Source organism: Pan paniscus, chromosome X (assembly GCF_029289425.2).
Source record: "Pan paniscus chromosome X, NHGRI_mPanPan1-v2.0_pri, whole genome shotgun sequence".
NCBI lineage: Eukaryota > Metazoa > Chordata > Mammalia > Primates > Hominidae > Pan > Pan paniscus.
In genome coordinates this window covers 119768924-119795151 of record NC_073272.2, presented here as the reverse complement: position 1 = coordinate 119795151, position 26228 = coordinate 119768924, and the positions used below count along the sequence as shown (strand labels likewise).

General features: G+C 40.5%; 1 protein-coding gene across 5 annotated transcripts in view; it reads left to right on the top strand.

The window, feature by feature from the left end:
• The first annotated feature begins 2296 nt into the window (after window positions 1–2296).
• The window catches only part of LOC100973914 (putative uncharacterized protein CXorf42), a 179881-nt gene continuing 155949 nt past the window's right edge, over window positions 2297–26228 (top strand). For 3 of the 5 annotated variants that reach the window (XM_055106741.1, XM_034950401.2, XM_034950399.3), the window contains exon 1: window positions 2297–3145. In XM_055106741.1, the coding sequence (XP_054962716.1) occupies window positions 2784–3145 (362 nt within the window). In that variant the 5' untranslated portion in view covers window positions 2297–2783. Of the gene's footprint in view, window positions 3146–6884; window positions 7514–7552; window positions 9356–26228 lie in introns of those variants that run through there. The other 2 variants (XM_055106742.1, XM_055106740.2) reach the window with 2 other exon arrangements.

The following is a 26228-nucleotide window of genomic DNA, read 5'->3' as shown; positions in this document are numbered from 1 at the left end:
GTTTCCAGAATATGCCATACAATTTACTGCCTTCAAGTCTGAGCCTGGAGCCCTGAGCTTGGAATAGTCATTCCCTTCATAGCCACACCTCGCTTAACCTGTTGTCTGGTTAGTTCCTGGCAAGTGCCTGGTTTTCCATAAAAACCCAACTCAAGTACTAACTTATTTGTGAAGCATCCCTTGGCCCAACAAATTGTAGATAGAGATGGTTGCTTAATGCTGAACGAATGAGTGTCTGGAACCCAATAAGTGCCAAATATATGTTGCTTTCTCACCACTATCCCCTTTTCTGCTTAATCCCAACAAATCTCTCTTTAAGTGACCTGTCTAATACTGCCTATTGCCCTTTTTTCTTAAAACTTTCCAAAGTCAATTGGATAGGGATATATAACTCTCCTACTGGAAAAGGAGTCGTCGATAATTGCTAACAATAATACAGTCTACCAAAAAAAGCAACAGACAGCTTATTCCAAACTTGAACAAAATTGAGGGAATATACTACCTATGAGTCATTTGTGAAAATTACTTGGCAATATATGAAGTCAAATCAAATAAGAAATGAGTCCAAATAAAGAATTAAGAATGGAGATTTTGCAGTAAGCCAATCTATTTAAGTGGAAGACTAAGTCCAAACAACAGATTGATTATGACTATGTGACAATGAAACTTATAAAGCCCGACACTGTAAACTTCATTCATTTTTTCAATACATATTAAACATATATCATTTAGTATTTACTCTGTGCCAGGCAGTGTTGTAGGCAGTGTTGTAGGCACTGTGGATATAATTATCATCAAGTTGAGATATTGGTCTTCATGGAGCTTACATTATAATGGAAGAGACATACAATCAACATTTGTATATATATAATATAAATATATAATACAATAACAGAAAGTTGTAAGTGCTATGAAGAAAAATAGAGCAAAGGGATAGAGAATGATGAGGGTGTTATTGTAAATTGTGTGGTCAAGCACAGCCTCTCTGAAAAGATGATGTATGGCCAAAGAATGGAATGAACTAAGGGAAAGGGCCATATAAATATCTGGGGAAGAACATTTTAGGCAGTGGAATGTGTCAATGCCCTTCAACCAAAGACTACCAGAAACATACCCATAGTTGACAGATTGAGTTTATTACTCTTACTCCAGGGAGGGACAACACACACTATAGGTAACTATGATGTGTTTCAATAAGAAGTTGTTAGAATGAACCTATTATAGGATTTGGACAATTTGGGGGAAGGTCTAGGAATCAGGAGTTCCGTCTCAGATACATCAGAAAGCAGGGGCAATTGTATGATTGCACATTTCAATAAATCTTATTTATAGGGAGGGCAGACTAGAGGGAGGATAAAGCTGTACATTAACTGGCAAAGTAGCAGTGACCTATCTTGGCCAAGAAGGGGTGTTTGGTGTTTTCTGGGTGTCACAGTGAGCTTGTTTTTGTCTGTGCTTAGACAAGCTTATGAAGTGGTCTTGTTTTGTCTCACTTGATCAGGCTCCCAGTGATCTTGTCTTGGGTTGGTGTTCTGTGAGTTTATGTTCAACAAGAGAAGAACATGCCTAATTGTGAGTGCGAGGTCAGTTTGTGGATATCAGGGGCTGCTCCCACTTCCCTTTCTCAAACAGCAAGCGAAAAGCCTTAGAATATAAGGAACAACGCCGGGCGCGGTGGCTCATGCCTGTAATCCCAGCACTTTGGGAGGCCGAGGTGGGAGGATCACTTGAGGTCAGGAATTCGAGACCAGCCTGGCCAACGTGACGAAACCCCGTCTCTACTAAAAATACACAAATTAGCCGAGTGTGGTGGCGGGCACCTATAATCCCAGCTACTTGGGAGGCTGAGGCAGGAGAATCACTTGAACCCAGGAGGTGGAGGTTGCAGTGAGCTGAGATCGCGCCATTGCATTCCAGCCTGGGTGACAGAGTGAGACTCCATCTCAAAACAAAACAAAACAAGCAAACAAAAAAAGAATATAAGAAACAAATTTTAGAAGTAGTAGGAGAGGAAGAAGTACAACCGTGGCTATCACCTCATCTTTAATAGAAAGTAGTCACTTTCTACTGTATTATTGTATGGAACATACTTATACTAAAACATTATTCTTTATTTGAAATTCAAAGATAAGTGGCCTACTGTATATTTCTTTTTGCTATTAATAAATCTGACAACACTGAAATAAACACTTTCAGTTGTGTACGAAATACTTTGAATACTTTGTCCCTTTTCTTCCCATCTCAGATTTTTCTTTTAATTCAAATAGACTCCGAAAAAATATGTGAATCTGTTTGAGCCAGTCCTATTTATTATATATGTACATATATACACACATAACCAAATGTACATATTTTATACACACACACACGACAGAGTGCGCCCAATATTATAGAACATGTAATACACACATTCACGGAAAGCACCCGTACACGAACAGAATTGTCTATGTTGTTGATATGGCCATTCTGTGAAATGTCTCCAGTGGACTGTCGTCCTACCCTTCAGTTATTTCAAGTAGAAGCCTAAGGAAGACGTGGTCTCTGTGCGGACTTAGACCCTGGCGAGCCTCAATGCGGAACCAAAGGATGAGCGAAATCGGTTGCAGTGGCGGTTTATTTACACCAAGACACACACCTCTTCACCTTGGCCGGAGGCCACACAGACCTGGGGAAATGTTTTGCCAACGTACTCGCAGTAGTTCCCATGGTTTCCTTTGCTCCCAGCGGTTGCGCGGGCTGGGTTTTTGGAGCAAAGGCAACGGATACTGCTGAGGCTCCTGAGAATGTCCCGTTTTCGAGGCTGCAGTAGCTCCAGTGTCCGGTTCTGCAGTGCCGAGAGGGAGGCCTCGGGCTCCGGGCGGGGGAATGTGTTGCAGTTTGTCCAAGAGCCCCAAGCCCAGCAAAGCCGCCCGTTCCCCGCTGGGGCGCAACTCTCACTGGAACTCTTGTTCTCTGACTGGGGAATGGAATGGGCTCAGCCAAGGCTCCCGAAACCAGCCCTGCCGCTCCCACTTGTGGTCGCATTCTCAAGAGCGGCTGACTGCGCCGTGGACCATCACTTTCGCTTCTGCCTGCTCGTGCGCCTATTGCGGCAACTACTCACGCTCCTACGGGACGAGGAGAGGGAGGTGAATCCGTGGCAGAGGTGAGTGAGATCATGGCTGCACCTTCGCTCTAAGGAGCCCGCTTGCCTTCAGCGAGTCCGCTTCATCTTTCAGCCCGCTTCTGACCATTTGCATTTCGCTCCTTCTACCTTCACCGCGCCCATTTTCATCCTTTTCTGCAATCTATCCACGGCAGCTCCTTGTTCGCCCTTCTCCTCTCTCACATTCTCACTCATCCTTGGGCCCCTTTGTAGGGTGCCCCGGTCTCCCTCCACCCTCTTTCGCCTCTGATCTCGGAGCAGACACGGCTAAGGGTCACAGACCTACGTATAGCATTTATTTGTTTTGTGTTATCGTTCGTGAACATATTTTTATTCTCCACTAGACTGAGCTCGTGGAAAGGAGGACCCCTATTTTATTCATTACAGAATTTGCAGTGCCTGGCACTTAATAGGGGCTCAATCTACTGAAAGTGTTGTGTGTTGAGTGAATGGTCGGTTTGAGATCCTAACAGGCTAACTAAGTGGAAATTCCTTGTAGGGAGTTGGAAAGGGTTGAGATTAAGGGTTTAAATTGGAAAGGAGAAATACCTTCCTCTGAGACAAGATAACTGGATGAATGTAGGCAAAGTGATGTGCTAAACTGCAGATGTGGCTACCTTCAGGAAGGTCTTAAGTGGTCTCAATCTTGACCTTGAAGAATGAGAGGAGAGTGAGATGAGTTTTCCTCTAATGAGAGTGAATATTGGAGTGGGAAGTAGATGGTTTGAGAAGGAAAATAATTATAATTATTGCTGTGTAAGTACTCATATCAAATGTTTATTGAATGTGTCAGGTACTATACTGAGTGCCTTACATGCACTACGGTTAAAAAATGAGAAATTTAAAAACATTACAGGTATTGAGGGGTAGGTTGAAATTCCAACAGGTGGGAGATGTCTTGATGAGTCTTTTTCTTCCACTAGTGGGATGTAATAAAGCATAGTGATGAGAAGGACAGCCTCTGGATTGAGACTTTCTGAGTTTGAAGCCTTGCTTTGCTACTTAATACTTATGTGACCTTGGTAACCTCTCCAAGCTTCATTTTTTTTTCACCTGTAAAAGGGGGATACAAATAGTACTGACGTTTTTAGGGTTATTGTAATGATGTAGTGCCTTGAACGTAATAAGCATTTCACAGGTGTTGGTTATTAGAGTTTCATGCCTGGGAGCAGAGGAAGTAAAAACAGTCCTGAGTTAGGTTACAGATACACATTTTTTTGCCCATGTGGGAGAGGTGAGTGAAACTACTGCACCTGTCCTCTGAGGAGCGCTCCTGCCTTTGGGATGGAAAGGTCCTCCCAGTTTGTGTCAATCAAAAAACTTCTTATTTTAGAATCCTAACCAAAAGATATAAGAACAACTTGGGTAAAATTTGCATTTGTGCACATAGAAGATAAATAATTTATCTTAAGGCACAGATAAAACCAGGTAGCAGCAGGGACTGTTATAATCGTCTGCTATTCACCATGTTGATGAGGGAAGGATTCCCACCCTTTGTGTTATGGAGTAGCTGAACACAGGACAGATGAGATCAACAGCAGTTTATTAATCACATATGTTCACAGCTGGAATGGGAGAGAACACAGCATGCCACGAAGGGCCACACCGAGGTTGCTGTTGGTAAGACAGTGAATAATCAGGGGCTGTGGGAGGTAGACTTTGTGGTATCAAGAAATTGAGGTAATACCTGCTTCCCCTTGGAAGGATATGATTGGCTTGTTTGAATAATTCCACAAGCTGACAATGTACTAAAATCTGCTACCCAGAGATAAGCTGGAACTGTGTCTGGTCTCTTTGAGAAGGAGGGTCATTTGGCTAGGGGACCTTATTTGCAGGAGCAGAATGGAGAAGAGAATTCGCAGTAAGGCCATTAGGAGCCCTCCTGGTTTCCCCAATTGTCAAGGTAGTACACAATATTGGGCCTTAATTTTGTGCCTCACACCACAAAGACTGTGTGTCTTTATAGTCTGGCAGGCATCCTTGGTCCCTATACTCATATTCCAAGAACTGTTAGACGTATGTTTACTTTTTGATTACCTGCTCTTGAAATGGGAAACCCTCTGAGACTAACTCTGTATACTTATAATACCTTTTCCCTGAATAAAGAAGTAAAAAATATTTATTCAAACAATGAAATCAAACATATTTATTTTATAAGGATTTTTATAGACGTAAGCAGCTAAACTTTGAGGAAATTGAACCTCTCTTAGTTTATTTTTTTCAGCTTATGAGTAACAGCAAAAATTAAAACAATAAATGACAAACATTATAATACAATAAAAAATTAGTGTCCTCCAAAGAACAGATAGGTAAGGTACTCTTTTTTAAAAAGGAACTAAAGGGAGTCTAACATACCTAAGAATTAAAACATGTTGCTAGTGGATTTTAGCATGCTAATTGTTTTCTTTAAATTGTATTCATGGGGTGCTAATTTCCTATTAATAGAGGAGTTCAGTGTTAAAACAGATAATACATTTATATTTTGATTTTTTTCTTCAACCCAGGAGCAGATTGCATTCCAGACAATAGTATTACACAGCGATTTTTTAAAAATGCAGATGCCAGTGTAGTTCGGTTTAGTTAATTTTCCTGTATCCAATACTATGTGAAATATTAGTACTTTTTTTTTTTTTTGCTTATTTCTTTTCTCTTTGGTGTTGCTCATAAGTTTCTTCTTCCCTCTCCTCTATTTCTGTGTTTAGGTTGAGTTGAGGCAATGTGTTTCACAGGTAAACCTGTAATTTGTGACAAGGTGATAAAACATTATTATCTGAAGTGTATTCTTATAGATACCCTTGGTAAATGCTTAAAGGACCTGAACTCATAGAATTAGAGTCAGAAGGAACCCTAAAAATAATTTTCTAGGCAATACCTAAATTATTGCAGATGTGATCTTCAAAGGGAAATATTATATAATATAGAAAGTCCCTTTCTAAAGTATTGTAGAACTTTATTTATTGATTTATTTGCTTTCTTTCTCTTTCTTTCTGATGCGGGGTCTCACTCTGTCACCCAGGCTAGAGTGCAGTGGCACGATCATGGCTCACTGCAGCCTTGACCTTCCCAGCTCAAGTGATCCTCCTGCCCCAGCCTCTCGAGTGGCTGGGACTACAGGTGCACACCACTACACCCAGCTAATTTTTAAATTTTTTGTGCAGAAGGGTCTCACTATGTTGCCCAGGCTGGTCTTGAATTCCTGGGCTCAAGCTGTTCTTGTGCTTTGGCCTCCCAAAGTGCTGAGATTATAAGTATGAGCCACCACGCCAAGCCTACTGTAAAACTTTAATAATACTTATTTAAAGAATTCTCTGTAACAAAACAAATATATATATATACACACACACACACACACACACAATTTTTTACCGTGACATAGCCTCAGTTCCTGAGAACATGTGTCCCCCAAATCTCTTTAGATTGTAGCTTCTTAGGATCTTCTTGCTCTGAGGAGACAGAACAGTTGCTGCTCTACCATTTGTTTTTTACATGCTTAGAATAAAATTATGATATCTTCTTCAGACTTTTTATATACAGTTTCTTTCATCTTTCCTTCTGATTCTGTTTTCTCTATTTTTAGCCTGTGATTTCTTCTGAAAATATAAATCCTCCATGCTGCTTTCAGTTTGAGTAGTGCTTTGTAATCTGTAAAGCATTGTGCAAATGTAAGTTATTTTATTATTATGAAGGTGGCAGACCCTTGAACTGTATTTATTTATTTTTTATTTTATTTTATTTTTAGGCAGTCTTGCTCTGTCACCCAGGCTGGAGTGCAATGGCATGATCATGGCTCACTGCAGCCTTGACATCCCAGGCTCAAGTGATCCTCCCACCTCAGCCTCCTGAGTAACTGGGACTACAAGAAAGCACCACCATACCTGGCTAATGTTTTAAATTTTTTGTATAGATGGGGTCTTGCTATTTTTCCTAGGCTGGTCTTGAACTCTGGGGCTCAAGTGATCCTCCCACCTTGGCTTCCCAAAGTGCCGGGATTACAGACATGAACTGTATTCTTATGAAAGCAGTCCAATGCTTGTTTTTAATGGTTCTTGGACAATTGTCGTTGTTGCTGAAAAGTTTTAAGTCTGTGTTTTTATACTCTATGGTCCATATTTCATCACTTTTCTAATTCTTATAACCATTTTCTTTAAATTCAGCTCTGCTTAACATATTGAAGTAAAGAATGAAGAGCCAAAGAAATGCACTACTTCAGTTTCTACATCAGAAAGTATTTTTAAGATACAGACCTTTCTTGAGAAGTTAAAAAAAAGTTTATAAATAGTTAAACATTAGACTTTACTTTTATTCAAATTGCCTATCATCTATTCCTTTTCAGTATTTCAAATGCAATAAAATTGATAATCAGAAATACTTTTTTAGAAGTTACTTTTTTATTTATATTTTTTGTAGAAAAATAGTAGTCTAGTCATTCAAGTGAAAGGTCCAAGAAAGGAAGAAAGAAAAATTTATCGAAAAGAAAACACAAGAAGTATTCTGAAGATAGCGACAGTGACTCTGATTCTGAAACAGACTCCAGTGGTAAGAAAGCCAACAGCATTCTGCAAGCCTTGCTTCAAAACTAGTTTTATTTCTTAAAACTTATTTTAGAAGAAGGTTCCTGAAAACACTAATAATACTGAAGAGTTTTTGAACGCTTGCTAACCTTGTGCCAGGCATTCCCCATAAGTGCTTTATATTTATTATTACCATCTAATCCATAAATAACTGTTGGGTACATCTTATAGATGAGGAAATGGAGACAGAGCAGATTATAAGTACTGTCCCCAAGGTCACACAGTTGGGATTCAAACCTAAGCAATCTGACTCCAGATTGGTTGTGCATAGTTGTACAAAGCACATGGCACCAGACCAAGTCAGGGGATTGGGCTGTACCAAAGTAAGCCTTACAGGGCTGCATCAGCCCAGTGGAAGGGCTCATTTGTGTAATTCTCATGCCCAGTGGGCACTGCTGTACAGTTTTCAAAAAGGCACTCCCTTTAGACTGGCTGCCAATTTATGGAAGGCACCCCATCTGGGGTAGTGCATCACAAAAAGCCACCTTTTTTATGCCCTCTCCTGGCTAATGATTGACCAGAGGGTGCTTCCTCTTGGTTGGCATATTCCACAAAGGCTCTGCTTCCTCTGATATTGCCCCAGTTTCCTGGTCCCCAATGTCACTTTACTTCCTTGCCACTGGAAAACCAAACTTTCTTAAAGCACACATCTAAGCATGTCAGTGCCATACTCAAAATCCTTCAGTAGTTCTCCATAGCCCTCAGGGTAAAGTTCAGACCCTGACTGATCCTTCTCTAATCACATATACCCTGTCACTTTTTGTTGCACCATACTCTGTGGCCTGAAAACTTTTTTTCTTTCTTCCTTTCTTTCTTTCCTTCTTTCTTTCTTCTCTTCTCTTTTCTTTTCTTTTCTTTCGTGCCTGCCTGCCTGCCTGCCTTCTTCTTTCTTTCTTTTTCCTTTTCTTTCTTTTCTTTTTTTTTTTCAGGGCCTCCCTCTGTCACCCAGGCTGAAGGGCAGTGGCTCGATCTCTGCTCACTGCAACCTCCACCTCCAGGGTTCCAGTGATTCTCCTGCCTCAGCCTTCCGAGTAGCTGTGACCACAGGCACGCGCAACCATGCCCAGCTATTAAAAAAAAAAAAATTGTAGAGATGAGGTCATGCTGTGTTGCCCAGGCTAGAACTGCTTTCTGTCTCCTCAGTATTCTATGTTCTTTCTCTTGACTCTATTGCTTGGTAGAGAGGCCCTCTGCCTACAATACCAGTCTCTTCTTCCAACAAGCTTGGCTTACTCATTGCAACAATGGATTTTGTAATCAAATAACTACTCTCAGAGCCACCTTTCTTGGTCAACCATTCCTCAACCCCCCTCCTCAAATCAGTTCTGATTTTGAGACTCCTCTGTGTGTCCAGAGCACCTCAAGCTTCCTTATGTCACTCTGGATTGTATCAATCTCTTTACCTATTTGTCTCCTCCATTAGACTGAGCTCCTAGAAAGCATTCTCCTTCCCCACTCCAACACACACATAGTTTTCTTTCCCTTTTTATCATGGAAATCTTCAAATGTTCAGAAAAGTAAAGGGAATAGTATAATTAATACTATATACCTTAGTACTCAGGTTTAACATTTGTTAGCATTTTGACATGTTTGCTTCAAATATGGATTTTTCACTAAGGTATTCAAAGTAAATTACAAATGTCATCACATTTCGCTACAAAATATTTCTGTGTATCTCTTTAAAATGATATTTTCCTACTTAACCATAATACCATTAACTTATGAAAAAATTAACGTTAATTTCTTATATCATATAATACCTAATGTGACTTTAATAATATATATATCCCCAGTGCCTAGCACAGTTCTTGACAAATAGTAATAAATGTTTGAATGAATAAATTTCTCTATAACAACAAATGAGAAACAGCAAAAGCATATTTATTTACTCAAAAGTATTGAGGTTTTAGAGGTAACTTTTAAAAAATTATAATGTGTTTTAATTTGCAGATGAAGACACAAAAATGAGAGCAAAGACAGCTAAGAAAAAGGAAAAGAAACGCAGATGGCCAGATTTTTTCCTTTAATTTTTATTATGGAAAAGGTCAAATGTGTATAAACATACATAGAATGGTATAATGATCCCTCAGGCACGTAGCACCCAGCTTGAACAATTAACAACTTGTGGGAAATTGCCATTGCCCCCTAATTAATTTGAAACCAATCCCAGGTATAATGTCATTTATAAACAATTCAGCATGTTTCTCTAAAAGACTGTTTTCTTTATTAGTCTGTTTTCACACGCCATAAAGACATACTTGAGACTGAGTAATTTATAAAGAAAAGAGGTATAATTGATTCATAGTTCTGTATGGCTTGGGAGGCCTCAGGAAATTTACAATCATGGCGGAAGCCAAAGGGGAAGCCAGGCACATCTGACATGGGAGCAGAAGAGAGAGTGAGAAGGGGGAAGCACCAGACACTTTACAGACAACCAGTTCTCATGAAAACTCACTCAGTATCATGACAACAGCATGGGGGAAACCCATCCATCCAATTACCTCCCACCAGACCCCTCCCTCCACATGTGGGGATTATAATACAAGATGAGATTTGGGTGGGGACAGAGCCAAACCATATCAGATACACGTTCTTTTTCTAAAAACATAACTACAATACCATTATCATGCCTAAAAAAATTAACAATAACTCCTCAACTCTCATCACACTCCATTTTTAAATTTTTGTTGTTTTCTAGCCTAGCAGTTTCACATGAGGAAGACAGCATAAAGAAAGCCAAGGTCTGACTGCTTCTTTTTGATGATCAATTAATCTAGAATATTAATCAGGGAACTACCTCCTCCCTCTTGCTTCTAGCAGCACTAAACAAAAGGTTCCCTTTTTGTGTTTTTATCATCAGGAACCAGGGTCCTTTCAAGGAGGTTGAATGAGACAAAATACATTTGAATGCATGATTGTCAGCTTCTGAGCTGGGGAATATGCAACAATATGCCTTCTGGGCTGGGGATGGGAGAGCAAAGGGAGAACTGCCTCATTCTGGCTTTGGTAGAGTCTCCTCTTGTGTTTCATTTGATACAGAGGAACTTTGGGCCAGAATGATTCCTATTTCCCTATGTCCTCCACAGAAAGGGAGGACAGTGAACAGAATTTGGAATATACTAGATAGATGTTTGGCTGCCACCTTCCCATAAAGCCCTATGAGTAGCTTCTTCGGAAGATTCCTTTAGACTACAGGGTTGTGTCTAAGCTCTTCAGCATAAATGGAGATGGGCCCTGTCTTGAAACACACTGTTCTTTTACTAGGGACTTTCCCCACCCCCATTTTGCATATGTATGTATGTGAGCCGTACAGGGCCTATTGGTGATTGAGGAATGTCAGCTCATAAAATGAGGCTTCCTTGTAATTCTGTTTAAATGACTTTTCCTTTGAAATTCTTATCCATACTTTATTTGGCACACAAAACAGATATACAGTTGACTCTTGAACAACACAGGTTAGAGCTGCATATGTCCACTTATATATGGATTTTTTTTCAATAAATAGAATTGGCCCCCCATATCCACAGGTTTCACACCTGCAACCAAATGCAGATCAAAAATACAGTATTCGTGGGATGCAAAACCTGCAGATAGGTAAGGCCAACTTTTTGTATACTTGGATTCTGCAGGGTCAAGTGTGGGGCTTGAGTATGCATGGATTTTGGTATCTGCAGGGGTCCTGGGAACCAATGTTTACAAGGAATTCACAACTTTTTTTAAATAAAAAATGTGCCTTATAAAAAATGGTGCACTGACTTTTTTGTTTATTTAGTTCATTTAACAGACATTTGGTGAACTGCACTTGAGGATGTGCCATGCAGAATTTGAATCTGGCAGAAAAACATTTTGGAAAAATTTGTAAAAAACAGACCTAAGAAAATGGAGACTACAAATGAATGCTGATGACAGGGGCCTATACCAGGCCAAACAAAGTCAGGGCAAAGCAAGGCATAGACAGAGGAGGCAAGGACAGCATGGGAAGCCTGGATATTCTAGGCTGCAGTGGCACTACAAGAACCCAACTCCAACTGGGCTCCAGAACAAGGATGGCATTATAGAGCCCATCCAAGATTATGATGACAGATCGATGGCAATGGGTGACATATATCTAAAATCTAAAGCCTTCTGATATCTTCTTTACTTGATCTTCCTAATCTTAAACCAAACCTTCAGGGGGAGAAGGAGAATTGGTTCAGTATATTTAATAGTTCATATCTTAATAGAAAAATATAACATGCAAATCTATGTGCTATTGAAATTTTAAACCACAGTGGGAGAGACTATTATGTTATTACTATAATATCTTAGGAAAGTTAACACTGCAAGCCTTCCCTTCAGCTCACCCTTAGTGAGCGTGGACTATTTGCCAAGCTCTGGACTAGGCCTCTGGCTTTGTTTTGTAAACCAAAAAGTATCTGAGACAGGTCTCAATCAATTTAGAAAATTTATCTTGCCAAGGTTAAGTATGCATCTGTGACGCAGCCTCAGGAGGTCCTCACGACATGTGCCCAAGGTGGTTGGGGCACAGCTTGGTTTTATACCTTTTAGGGAGACATGAGACCAATCAATATATGTAAGATACACATTGGTTTGGTCCGAAAAGGCAGGACAACTCGAAGTGGGGAGGGGGCCTCCAGGTCATAGGTAGAGACAAATGGTTGCATTCTTTTGAGTTTCTGATTAGTCTTTCACTGAATACACGATTTACAGGAATATTCACTTATCCCTTAGTCTGGCTTAGTCAAACAATAGGGCGAAGAAAGCAATCAGATATGCATTTGTCTCACGTGAGGAGAGGGATGACTTTAAATTCTGTCTGTTCACAAGGAATTTCCTTGTGAGCAAATTGTGAGGGAGGTATATAGCTTTGTAAAAAATCTTTGTAGTTATCTTATTTAGGAATAGAACAGGAGGCAGGTTTGTCCTGCCCAGCTTGACTTTTCCCAGCTTGACTTTTCCCTTTGGCTTAGTGATTTTGGGGTTGCGAGATTTTTTTTTTTTTTTTTTTTTTTTACATTTCCCCCCTTTTAAAAATCCTTCAGAGAAAGCATTTTAGAAGAAAATGAGTCCTTTAGTCTTAGGTTTGTCTGATCTCTCATGGCTAGGATGCTTTATTCCTACATGATTAGGTCCCATGTTATTAGGAAAGCTCATGTTTAGCAGGTTGTGAAGTTTCATGTCCTATGAAGAGAAAACGGCGAGGAAGGGAGAAAGGCAACAACAAATAAGAACAATCCTGGAAAATCTATATAGGCCATATTACTCTGAAGTCCATGCATCAGTAGGCAGGTATGAAAGTGGTTGATGTATGTAAATAGGTTGCTGTTATTTTCTTCTGAAGTTGTCTAGCTTCAGTTTGCAGGGCTTGAAGAAAGCACAGCTTAATTTTTAGTGATTTTAAATGAGGAAAAATGGGGAAGAAGGGAAAGGAAAGAAGGACAATTTGAAAACATTATTTTGGAGACTTGTAGCCAGGAAAAAATTAGAATTCAGTCTAAACTATAGAAAATAATAAAAATTGAAAAACACTAGGCAAACTAGAATCTAACAGGTATACTATAGTTTATTTGGAAACATATTTTTTTCTCTCTCCAGTCCCGTTTTCACTAAAGACAAATCATAGGACAAATTCATTGGCAAAATAAGTTTTAGTCTTATGGCTGCAGTATTTGCATAAAGTCAGCAAAAATAATTATTTGCCATATAGTCTTCTCTTTTTTTAAAATTGGCTTTGCTGGAACTTTATTCTATAAGGAATCTCAGATTCAACTTTAATGCCTTAAGCCCAGCCTGTGCCTGCAAATACTTGTATTAATTGGGTGAATTCCTCACCTCAAGGTCCCCAGAAAACTTGGGTCTCCTGGGCCTGTCAGAAAGTGGCATTCTTTACTTACCACGTGTTAGGAGACTGTACAGGGACTGTGTAGATAAGGTATGAGGATAGCTTTTACAAGGGGCTTTTTTTGGCCCTGTAAGTCAACTTTGATTTCTTAAAGGAGACTATATCTGAAAGTATGTTATTCCTGTCAATACCTTGGTAAAATAACCAGTTTTTTCCATTTGTGTCCTGTTACAAAAGAAAACAGATTCTTATTGCACTTATGCAACTAACTATGTTGCTATAAGTTAAGTATACATGCAACTAGTTTCCAAATTTTGGAGAGATCAGGTAGAGAGAAATATGCACTAAATTTTGTTTATAGGCATATACTTAAGTGTTAAAAGCTGTAAATCGCTCAAAAGAAAAGTTTTCTTGGCTCTGAAAAACAAAGGATGAGCAACATTTTGAGCAAAAGTCATAATTATTTCAGTCTTCTATTAGTTCAGTCTATGTAGTTAACTCCTGTTCTGCTTGATAATCATGAACGTTTCAGCTCTCCATGGGAGCCTTGGAGGTTTTTCCTCTATTCGAGTGTCACAATGTCCAAAGTTATCAAAAGTGTGCATTCAAGAGCACCTGTCAGAGTCCTATGCTGATTATAAAACCACCTTTTGAAAAGGATGAAAGTGGCCAGGCGCGGTGGCTCACGTCTGTAATCCCAGCACTTTGGGAGGCCGAGGCAGGTGGATCACAAGGTCAGGAAATCGAGACCATCCTGGCTAACATGGTGAAACCCTGTCTCTACTAAAAATACAAAAAAAAAAAAAAAATTAGCCGGACGTGGTGGTGGGCGCCTGTAGTCCCAGCTACTCAGGAGGCTGAGGCAGGAGAATGGCATGAACTCAGGAGGTGGAGCTTGCAGTGAGCCGAGATCGTGCCACTGCACTCCAGCCTGGGCAACAGAGTGAGACTCCCTCTCAAAAAAAAAAAAAGATGAAAGTAAAATAACTGTGGATGAAAAAATCTTAGAACAGTCATAGTTAAAGAGACAATTGACAAGGAAATTTGGTTACTTCTATGGCATACAACAATTTAACATAATAATCACAATTACCACTGATAACATGCTATAAGACACATCAGAATCACAGGAATTTCATATAATTCTGGAACACATACTAATAACACATTTATATAAATCCAAAGAAAGTTAAACACTTTCATATTTAACAATACTTCTGTATGGTTTTATTATATCAAATAAGCCAAAGATGTCTCTTTTGGACTTCAGGAGACTAATATCAAAAAATTAATGAGGTCTGAAGTTAAAATTTGATTTTGAAAAGTTTGTCAAACAAATAGTTTAAAACACATGATATCACAAAATAGGATCACAGGTCATTGTAAAATAAGTCATTCATTTAGCCAAAGTAATAACTCAATTTTTTTAAAAAGTTAAAAACTTTTATTCTTTGAGACAGGAGACTTAATTTCCAAAACAATAAGTCCTAATAAAGATGGCATGAGGCCCAATTAAATTTGTTTTTCAAAATTTTATAAACCTATAAAATTTTAATCATCTTGGCCATAAGATATAATTTTCCTAAGTCTTTTTTATAACCTTTATAACCTTTTATTAAGGAGTGGGTGAATGCTTCAAGAAAACCTTGTTAATCTAACACAGGGACCCATATGCTGGTCTTACATCAGTGTGCCTTTGACATTAATGGTCAAAATCGGCCCTTATAATCTCACACATCCACCTCTCTCATGATAGTCCCTGGGCCTTGAGGAGTTGAATAGCTTTAATTTCTGGCCTGTGTCTCATGAATGCAGTTTATTTTGATTGGCGTCTTCTACCAGCTCCGAAGATAAGGCTTTAACGGCTGTTAGTGTTTAAGATTTAGCAGGACTTGGTCCTTTTTAGACCCTTTTTAGACCCAGGAGTCAAAGCCCCGTAACTTAATAGCACAAGGACTTTAAAAGCACATACAGAAAGTTTCATGGATGTAATACCCTCAATTAAATTTTTTTTAATCTCAGTGTTATTTCCAAGCAAACCAATACTTAGTAATGACAGGAATTATTTTGATAAAGCATAAAATCTGTTTATTAGGCCAGTTACCCAAAGGCAAAAGAAAAGATCTGCAGTATGACTGCTGTTCCCTATGGGGAGTCCATTTAGATAACCTGCAACTCAAAACTAATGAAAAGGGTACTTGAATTAGTTAGACATAGAAAGAGTGTTTCCTGGGTCATAAATGCAAATTTTCTGGTTCATAGAACAATTTAGAGCCAAGAGCACAGAATATTATGTTGGAAGGAAACGTTTTCTTTAGACCTTTACAATAAAACATTTTTAGCATCAGGCTACAAAAATTAGAACCTGAAGGGAAAAAAAAACTTACAGGAGCTGAAAATGAGTTGAATGATAGAGTTATTATTTCAGGCCTTTTAAAAGGGGAGAGAAAGCTGAAAACAGTGAGACACAAAGTTGAACTTTGTATTAAAGAATTAAAATGTCTTGTAATTTTAAGAGTAAAGCAATACCTTAAGAAAATTTCATTGTTCTAACCAATTCTTTAGTATATGTCTTTTTTTAATATCAAAACCCAATCTCTAGAAAGACCATTATAAATCATTTCCCTTTAATTATAGCCAATTAGATCATATAAAAGTTTTTTTCCATAAATCTTATGACTTATACATACCATTCATGACACGCTTGGACTTTCTGGTTTGTCCTGAACATCCCTCTCTCTTAAACAACCAGTCATTTTATTCTAGGAGAAAAAAATTTACCATATATGATTCTTTTTTTTTTTTTTTTTTTTTTTTTTGAGACAGAGTCTTGTCTGTTGCCCAGGCTGGTGTGCAGTGGCGCCATCATGGCTCATTGCAGCCTCCACCTCCCAGGCTCAGGCGATCCGATCCTCCTGCCTCAGCCTACCCAAGTAGCTGGGACTGCAGGCATGCACCACCATGCCTGCCTAATTTTTGTATTTTTTTGTGGAGATGGGATTTCGCACTTTTGCCTAGGCTGTTCTTGAACTCCTGGGCTCAAGCAATCCACCCACCTCAGCCTCCCAAAGTGCTGGGATTACAGGCATGAGCTACTGTACCTGGCCTAATATTCTTATATAAAATTATTTTTCTTTAAGCTTTTTTTAACCAAAAATACCTCTTTATTTCTATAGCTTTCCTTACATCTCTCTTATTTCCTAGTTTCTTTTACCTTGTTTTACACATAACCTTTAAATAAGCTTTTAGTTAGACAAAAGTAGTTCACATTTAAATAAGAGCACACTTCCTTTTTTTAGAAAGAATGTTTTCCTACTATATTATATATATTTTTTATTGGAAAATACCCATTTAATGAAATATCTATTTAGTTTAATATAACTTTAGATTCTAAATTATGACAAATTTGTCTATAAATATCCCATTATATTTACCTAATTTGTTTACCTAGATTATTTATGAAAACTGTGATAGTCATCATTTAAAATTATTTCCCTGTGAAGCGTTTTATAGCCTGTGAATTTCAGGTGTTTACCTAAGTAAGAACCTTAAGATTAAATATATGGTTATCTTACTAAATAATCCAAAATTTAGCTGTTTACATTAAAACAGTATTAACATCTTATTTATCAAGAATTACACAAGCAAATATCATTCTGTTTTGGGCTGGGTTTATAGTTTAACCATTATGCCAAATTTTGACACCTTATAATATTTGGCAGGGATAAGTATGAAATCTCTTGATTCATAAATGCAAACAAAAATGTATGCTGACAATTCTTAAGACATTTCTAATATTATTTTACCAATAATTGTAAAGCTAGCTTATTAAGTATTTTAAGTCACATGAACTTGAAAAGCATTTGGGCTTATTTAATTTATGAGTACTACTTAACTTTAAGCCAATTTGGTACCTTGTGACCAAAAACACATAATAAAATGCATGCATGTACACATAAACACACATATGCACACTCATACAAAGATCCTATAGCTTTTAATTCAGAACTCTGGCCATGAGATAGTAATACAAACTCACCAGTTTGCAAACAATAACAAAAAGAAATGGTTGGATGCAAACAGTGAATTTTATTTCAGTAGAAAAGTAACAGCAGACTTAAAGCAGGTAGAAAAGAAAGCTCCCACTCATCACCCAGGGGTGCCTTTCAGCTGGGAGGAGCAAAATGCCCTTTCATTTCGGAGCTGAGGAAACTCAGTCTCTCATTTGTCTATGAAAACAGTTCAGTTCCTCATGCAAATGTGCAGACAAGCCAATTGAGATTAATTTCAGGAGGAAAGGCAACAAAGAAGACCCTTTAGAATGAACCTCTGAACTAGAATTATGATCCTAAACAATTTCCTAGGAGGAAAAATACTCAGCTGAGACCACTTCCTGTAAACTGTCCTCACCCACTCTTAACTTTGTAGCTCTCATTTGCCATTACACATGCCAAAGTCAAATCCTCTTACAGTACGAGGTAATCTCTAGTACTGCCAAAAACCAAAGAGGTCAGGTAAGGCAATACAGGAGAGCAGAGCTTTAGACCTATAAAGAATCTGCCCATGACTCTTGAAACTCCACAAAGAAAACAGAACACTCCAAAGAGGCATGAATAGTGCCTTCATTTTGAGTTCTTTGAGGGGTTTGACTCATTAGAAGGCTTCTCTAGATTTTTTTCTTGGTCAACAATGGCAAAGGGGAAGGAGGAATAGGGTGAAAGAAAAGACAGGAAGCAGACACAGAAACTAAACATATGTTCTTGTTTTGTTTTCAGCTGCAAGGAATTTTAGCCAATTCAGAGGCCTTTTTCCCCATAATTTGGAATTCTCATTCAGATTTGACCAAATTGGGTAGAGTTGGTCAAATCCGATGGGAGAACGACTGAAACAATAACAAAAAACCCCAACAATATGATCGCTGAGTGTTCTAATGGTAAGGAGAAATTAAGATCAGCTGGTTGTCAATTTTAACCTTTAGTTATTAAGGAGAATTTCCAAGACACACACAAAAAAAACCCAATTCAGTTATTTACCTAGAAATGGGTCTCAGACTGAAGACTGCTCTCTACCATCCTAGAAGCGGGAAGAAACTCAAACTTGCCTTCCTTGTTGGAAGCAAGCTCAAACTCCAGAAAGGAGTTACCTGCCTTCCATCGTCATGGAAGGAGGAAAACTTGCCTGCCTTGTTGGAAGCAAGTAAAACTCCAGAAAAGGAGTTGTACAGCAAAATATACTTTAGATCTCAACCAAATTTTGGGAGATCAGGGATTCTCTGAAGGGAGGGGAGCTCCCAGGCCTCAGGAAATTGTCCTGTTGGTTTGAGCTATAAAGATACCTGAAGCTGGTACCAAGCACCAACAGGAGATTTGCCAAAGGTCAGGGCCACCTCCACTGAGTCCCTCTGTGGTCACCAATTTGTAAACCAAAAAGTATCTGAGACGAGTCTCAATCAATTTAGAAAATTTATTTTGCCAAGTGTCAGGTTCAGGGTCAGGTTCCAGCCTATGCTGAGGTCAGAAGGGAGTGGGTGGATGGGTGGCAGATAGCTGAAAGAACACTCAGGGCAGGGGAGGGGGTGGGTTGTAGGCAGGTGAAAGATGGTTTTATTCAGCAGCTCTCTTACACTGTCTGTCTCTGTCTTGGCTAACTGCTGTACCTGCTCCCACGCGCAGCCACACGGCCAGCTTTCCCTTCAGGGTCAGCAGCTTAACTCTTTCCCTCTGGGTGCAAGCAAGCCAGACTGTGTCCTGGCTTCCCGCTGTCCATCTGCAAGACAGACAGCTCTGGCTCTCTCTTTCTCTGGGCACACCTGTACAGCATTAACAGGGTAGTTGTACCTTTTACAGACAATAGTGGCTCTGAGCTGAGTGATGAGCCTTCCCATGTTATGGCTACATGTCTGTGATTATATAACACGTGGATTTATGTGCCTGTACACCAAACTTGTTGAGTCATGCAGGATGTTTACCTCAGCCTATGTCTGCCTGGCTTCAGTGCAGCCATGTTCCTTCCATCAAGGTTAAGGATGCGCCTGTGACACAGCCTCGGTATGTCCTGACAACATGTGGTCAAGGTGGTTGGGATACAGCTTGTTTTTATACGTTTTAGGGAGATATGAGACATCGATTAATATATGTAAGATATACATTGGTTTGGTCCAGAAAGGTGGGACAACTCGAAGCAGGGAGGGGCATCCAGGTCATAGGTAAATAAGTGACAAATGGTTGCATTCTTTTGAGTTTCTGATTAGCCTTTCACTGAATACACAATTTACGGGAATAGTCACTTATGCCTTAGTCTGGCTTAGTGAAACAATAGGGCAAAGGAAGCAATCAGATATGCATTTGTTGCACAGCAGCAGAGGGATGACTTTGAGTTCTGTCTGTCCTTTGTCCATGAGGATTTTCCTTATGGGCAAATTGTGACAGAGGTATGTAGCTTTTAAACAAATCTTTGTAACTATCTTATTTAGGAATAGAATGAGAGGCAGGTTTGTCCGATACAGTTTCCAGCTTGACTTTTCCCTTTGGCTTAGTGATTTGGGGGTTCCGAGATTTATTTTCCTTTCAAAGTTTCTACCCGCTTTTAATACTCTTTCATTTTCGTCCAAGTCTTGGATGCAAACCTAGCTAATGAATTGCACTGTGTCCTTTCTGTTAATGCTATGCTTGGTAACAGAATAAAGAAATATTAGTGTCCTGACAACTGACTATCAGCTGTCAGCTGTTCTGTCCCTCTTTACTACAAATAGTGTCACCCTGGTCATGGGGGAAGCTGAGCATCATAAAAACTGAACCTTTTTAAAGTCATATTGAGGGAAATAGTCCTATGATATTATAAGAAATATATTAGGTCTTTGTCCCTGGTTCCCGTCACAGAGCTCCTAAAACCCTTGAAATTTCCTGAGAAATAGTATTATCTTCTTATTTATAATGTGTCCCTTTGGATTACATCTGAGTTTATGCTAATGATATAACTCAGAGTGTGACTCCCAGGTAGCCCAGGATAGGGCCAGTCACCTGAAAAAACAGGTAATAGAGGATTAGAGGATTGGCAAGTTGGAACTTTCAGCCTCACCCACCAACATCCAGGAAAGGCGGGAAAACAGGGCTAAGGGATGAGTTCTATAAAAACTCTTTTTAATAAATTTTTTTTCTAGGCATAGTGGCTCATGCCTGTAATTCCAGCACTTTGGGAGGCTAAGGTAGAAGTACTGCTTGAGGGCAGGATTTCAAGTTCAGCCTGGTCAACATAGCAAGACCCCATCTCTACAAAAAAAAATTTTTTTAATTATCCATGCATGATGGTGCATACCCGTAGTCCTAGCTACTCAGGAGGCTGAGGTGGGAGGATCGCTTGACCCCAGGAGTTCACAGCTGCAGTGAACTATGATCAGGTCACTGCACTGAAGCCTGGGTCACAGAGTGATACCCTGTCTCTAAAAATATTAATAATAAAACATAAAAATGAAGTATTTTTCATTGACATGATTTTGTACACATTTATGGGGTATAATGTGGTGTGTGTGTGTGTGTGTGTGTGTGTGTGTGTGTGTGTGTGTGTGTGTGTGTTTGGGAGATAGGGTCTCCACTCTGTTGCCCTCACTGGAGTACAGTCGCTTGATTATAACTCACAGCAGCCTTGGACTCCTGAGCTCAAGGGATTCTCCTGCCCCAGCCTTCTAAGTAGTTAGGACTACAGGTACACACCACCATGCCCAACTAATTTTTAAAATTTTTTTGTAGAGATGGGGTATCACTATGATGCCTAGGCTTGTCTCAAACTCCTGGCCTCAAGCGATCCTCCTGCCTTGGTCTCACAAAGTGTCAGGACTACAGGTATGAGCCACTGCACGCAGCCTAATGTGATTTTGTTTTGATACATGTATACATTGTGTAATGATCAAATGATCAGAGTAATTAGCATATCCAACACCTCAAACATGTATTATTTCTTTGTGATAGGAACATATAAATCCTCTCTTCTAGCTATTTTGAGATCTACAACACCTTGTTGTTTACTATAGTCACCCTACTGTGCCATAGAACACCAGAACTATAAAAACTCTTGAACAATGAGATTTGATGAGCTTCCAGATTGCTGAACACACAGAGGTGCCTGGAAGGTTATACACCTAGAGAGATTATAGAAGCTCTGCACCCTCCTCCTGATAGCTTGCCCTATGCATCTTTTCCATTTTGCTGTTATTCTGTATCCTTTATAATAAACTAGTAAATGTAAGTAAGTGTTTCTGAGTCTTGTGAGCCACTCTAACAAATTAATTGAACCTGAGGAGGGGGTTGTAGGACCCTGCAATTTATACCCAGGGAGTCAGAAGTATAAGTGACAATCTAGTGCTTGTGACTGGCATCTGAAATGGGGGCCGCAATCTCATGGGACTGAGCCGTTAACCCATAGGATCTGACACTATCTCCAGGTAGATAGTGTCAGAATTGAATTAAATCATAAGACACCCAGTTGGTGTTCACTGGAGAATCTGATGTCAAAAGTGTTTTGTGCTGAGTATTGTATTAACTGTGTGAAAGTAGAGGGAAAAAACCCAGTTTCCTTTTTTTTTTTTTTCTTGACACAGGATCTTGCTCTGTCGTCCAGGCTGCAGTGCAGTGGTACAGTCATGGCTCACTGCAGCCTTGATCTCCTACCTCAGCCTCCAGGGTAGCTGGAACTACAGGTGCACGCCACCACACGCAGCTAATTTTTAATTTTTTTTAGAGACAGGGTGTCACTATGCTGCCCAAACGTCTTGAACTCCTGGACTCAAGAGAGCCTCTTGCCTCAGCCTCCCAAAGTGCTGGGATTAGAGACATAAACCACCACAGCCAGCCATTTTTTTTGAGACAGCTGGTTGGCTAGTTACCTGGCTGGCTATCTATCTCTACCTAATCTATTTATTACTCACTTATCTATTTATCATTCTATCATTTTGTCTATGTATTTACTTATCTATCTGTCTATTTATTTATTTAGAGATGGGAGTCACTATGTTGCTCAGGCTGGTGTCAAACTCCTGGTCTCAAGCAATTCTTTCACCTCAGCCTCCTAAGTGTCTGGGATCACAGGCTCCAGTCACTATGCCTGGCTACATTGGATTTTTAGACAGAAGGTTTGCTTCAAGTATGATTAAGGAGTAATTCATTCTCTGTAACCTCTTGAGAGTTAAAAAGATTTTATGGCAATGGAGGCCTGATAATGGGGCCAAAGGTATTTGTGGCTTGTCTTACTGGGACACAAGAGTTGCTGAAGCCCTGGATACTGACTTGATATTTTAGCCTTTACTGCTAAGGAAAGGTGCTAAGGAAAGGTTAGCCTAACTAGGTTCAGATTCATTAGAACTCAAGATTTCTGCCCAGCCAGTAGTTTGGAGAAGAGGTATACCATTGTCAATCCTGCATACTCCAATCCAACCCCACCCTCCCAACCTTCTTGGGTTCAGGACACTGTCAGCTAACCCTGTTCTAGCTTACAGGTTCAGGATTCTGGACAGAGGCTGATGTTGCCAAGTGGTGGTGCACCCGAGGCCCTGCTAGCCCCAGTCCAAAACTAGGAGATCTCATTCCCACTGGAACAGGAATTAAAAGAAATTAAAGAGTATGTAAGCAGAAATTCAGTTGTACGTAAGAAAACCCAATTCCCTCTGAGAAAGAGAAAGAGCTAGAGTCCTTTAAAAACTAACTGCCTATTTTTCTGTGGCTAGTGAGCCTTATCTCTCCTCCCTTCCCAGGCATTGTGAAGACTCTGATTCCCTAGCTGTGCAGCTGCAAGGTCACTAGACAGATAAACTCAATTCACAAAACATGTTTTTCCTTAAAAAGTAAGAAATGAAGTAATGCATGTCTCAATTGAATAACTGCCTTTGTTTCTCGCTTCCCCCTGCACAGATCTCCCCCGACCCCACGAAATGCTTAAAAGGTAATTTAACTCTTTGTTCGGGGCTCAGTCCTTTGGATGTTAATCCAACTGGGCTGGTGCACCTAAATAATTAATAAATATCCCCCTGAACCCCATCAGTCTCTCTGATTCCTTAAAATTCCTGCTATACCATCACCAATTTCTAAGGCAGGAAAGTAGAACTGATGGCAGCGGCTGCTGCAATCATGCTGGCTGCAGCAGGGAGGCATGGCTGGGGCTGCACATTCCATGGAGCTGGTGGGAGCCCCACCCCTTCCAGGTTGGGGAGGGAGCTTCCCGGGTGCCACTGCAGTCGCCTAAACTGCAGCTATAGACCTGGGCCTTCAGCTCCATGGATCAGGCAGGAGCCCCGACCCTACTGGGCTGCAGATCTGAGCCTCCCTGTGCTCTTCGAGGGAGCCAGGAGCAGGCAGGATCCCTGTCCTCCTGAGTGCAACTATAACTGCCCAATCTGTGGCTGCAGACCCAGGCCTCTGGCTCCACAGAGCGGGCAGGAGCCAGGGACAAGTGGGAGCCCCATCCCTTCCAAGTTGGTGGGCAGGAGCTCCTCAGGTGCATCTGTAGCTACCCTCCCAGGTGCAGGACACGGGCATCTCTGCAGCCTGCATCCTTGGGGGCCAGGAAGCCCCACCACCACAGGCTCAGGTGTGTCTGCTCCCACTGCCTGTTCTCTTTTCCCTCAGGCACCTGCTCTGATCTCATCTCAGAGAGGAGTTGGGGCTGAGCCGGAGGTGCTGTCACAGCCCGGAGGATGTGTGTAGGCTCAGGGCAGTGCTGACATGCCAGTGCCCTGCTGCCTTGGCCCCCTCCAGAATTTGAGTGCCCACGAACATGAGAGAGGAAGCTAAGGGGGGCTGAGGGCAGCTCAGCACTGGCCTGCAAGTGCCCCTTGGTGCAAGCAGCCTGGGCGCCATGGACTGCTGTGGGAGGCAGACAGGCTCCTGGGTGGAAGAGGGCAGGTCCTCAGTAAGACCCCACCTTCAGGCCAGGCGGCCAGTCCTGACGACTGGAGTGAGGACCTGTGGTGCCTTTTCTGGGCCCACCCATGGCTGCCCATGGAACAATCAGCACACACTTCCTCCCCTCTGAGGTCCATAGAAGTTCTGGGCTCAGCCAGAGCAGGGCAGAGGATGGAGAGATGGGATTACCTGCTTACAGAGAGGCGCTACTCACTGTGGTTCTCCTCTGAGCTGTTCTAACACTTAATAAAGCTCCTCTTCCTCCTTGTCCACCCTTCACTTGTTCGCATACCTCATTCTTCCTGGATGCAGGACAAGAACTCAGGCGCCTCTTTGTCTTGTTCACTCTTCACTTGTCGCATACCTCATTCTTCCTGGACACAGGACAAGAACTAGGGCAAAGATGTCACCAGCCACAGAGGTTTCTGGCCAGAAAATTGACACTCCAAAGATCCCATAACAGAACTAGTCATTTTAATGCAAGGTCAACATCAATGTGGGTGTGGGGGGTCACAGAAAAGGCTTTTTCTTAAATGCCTGGCAGCTACTAAAAAACAGAACAAAACAACCATGTCAGGTGGGCTTTACATCCACTCGGCATCCTAGTTAATGGAGTTAACATTGTATTTAATCCTTTTGGAAGTTCCCAATCTGCAAATTGTGACACTACAGGCCTTTTCTCCCTGTCTGACTCCTCACTTTCACTCTCCTATTTTAGGATTTAGGATCCTTTCTCTGCATGAATATAGTCTAAAGAAGGCCAGTGTAATAGAGCTCATTTTGGGCATGTTCAAATCTATTATCAAATCTCCCTAAATAGCCGATCCCCAAAGTAGGCTGTTTTATGGGCCAATATTAGTTCCCTATTCCCAGTACTGATTACATAAAACAGTTCTATTATATTTGCAAATAAGAGAAAGGGAGAAAACATCTACCAAGAGTTTCTTGGGGGAAGGTCATGCCTTAGAATTTGGAAATAGATGAGAACATTTTCTTTCTCTTTTTTCTTGTGGCTCCTTTTCCTTTTCAGAATTCCATTAAGAGACCACTATGAAAACCAGAAAAGCAACTCATCAAACCTTGTCTTTCGTTTCCTCTGAGCTTTCCATGCCTCCTGAGATAGTGGAGGTTTCTTTCATCCTCCCAACCTGACTGTGGGAGTCAGCCAAGACTGACTGTGAGCCCTACCTATGGTGTTAGGATGACAGCACTCAGGGGCTGCTTGTTTTGGACAACCCACCATCAGATCTGCACATGTTTCCATTACTGCATGCACACACACTCTCTCTCTCTCTCTCTCTCTCTGCAGCAAAACTAACAATAAACTCATCTTGATGTTTTTTCCCTGACAATAGTTCTTTGACACAACTTTAGGTTTTCCACGGTCTCAGGTAGTCACCTTTTGATCTCATGACCTACAAATAAGTCTTCACTGCTGGAGAAAATGGAAGAGTATTTCAAATTAACAGAGGTTTGAATCAACCCTGAATTGACAGCCACCCTACCACCACTAAACAAATTCTGCAAAACCCACCTCTTCATAATTGTACCACCAAAAGGGAAGAAAACAATTCCTTTGATATTAGAAATTCCTCAAGAGAGTGTTCATTTGTGCATTTGATAGTTTCATAATGTTGAGTTTGTGTGGCAGCTGCAAGGCATACTTTGACTGTATATAATTCTCTAATATTTGCATCCTCTTTCTGTCTGGAATTTTATTTGTTTTTGTGGTTTTTTGCCATATATATATATTACTTTAAGTTCTGGGATACATGTGCATG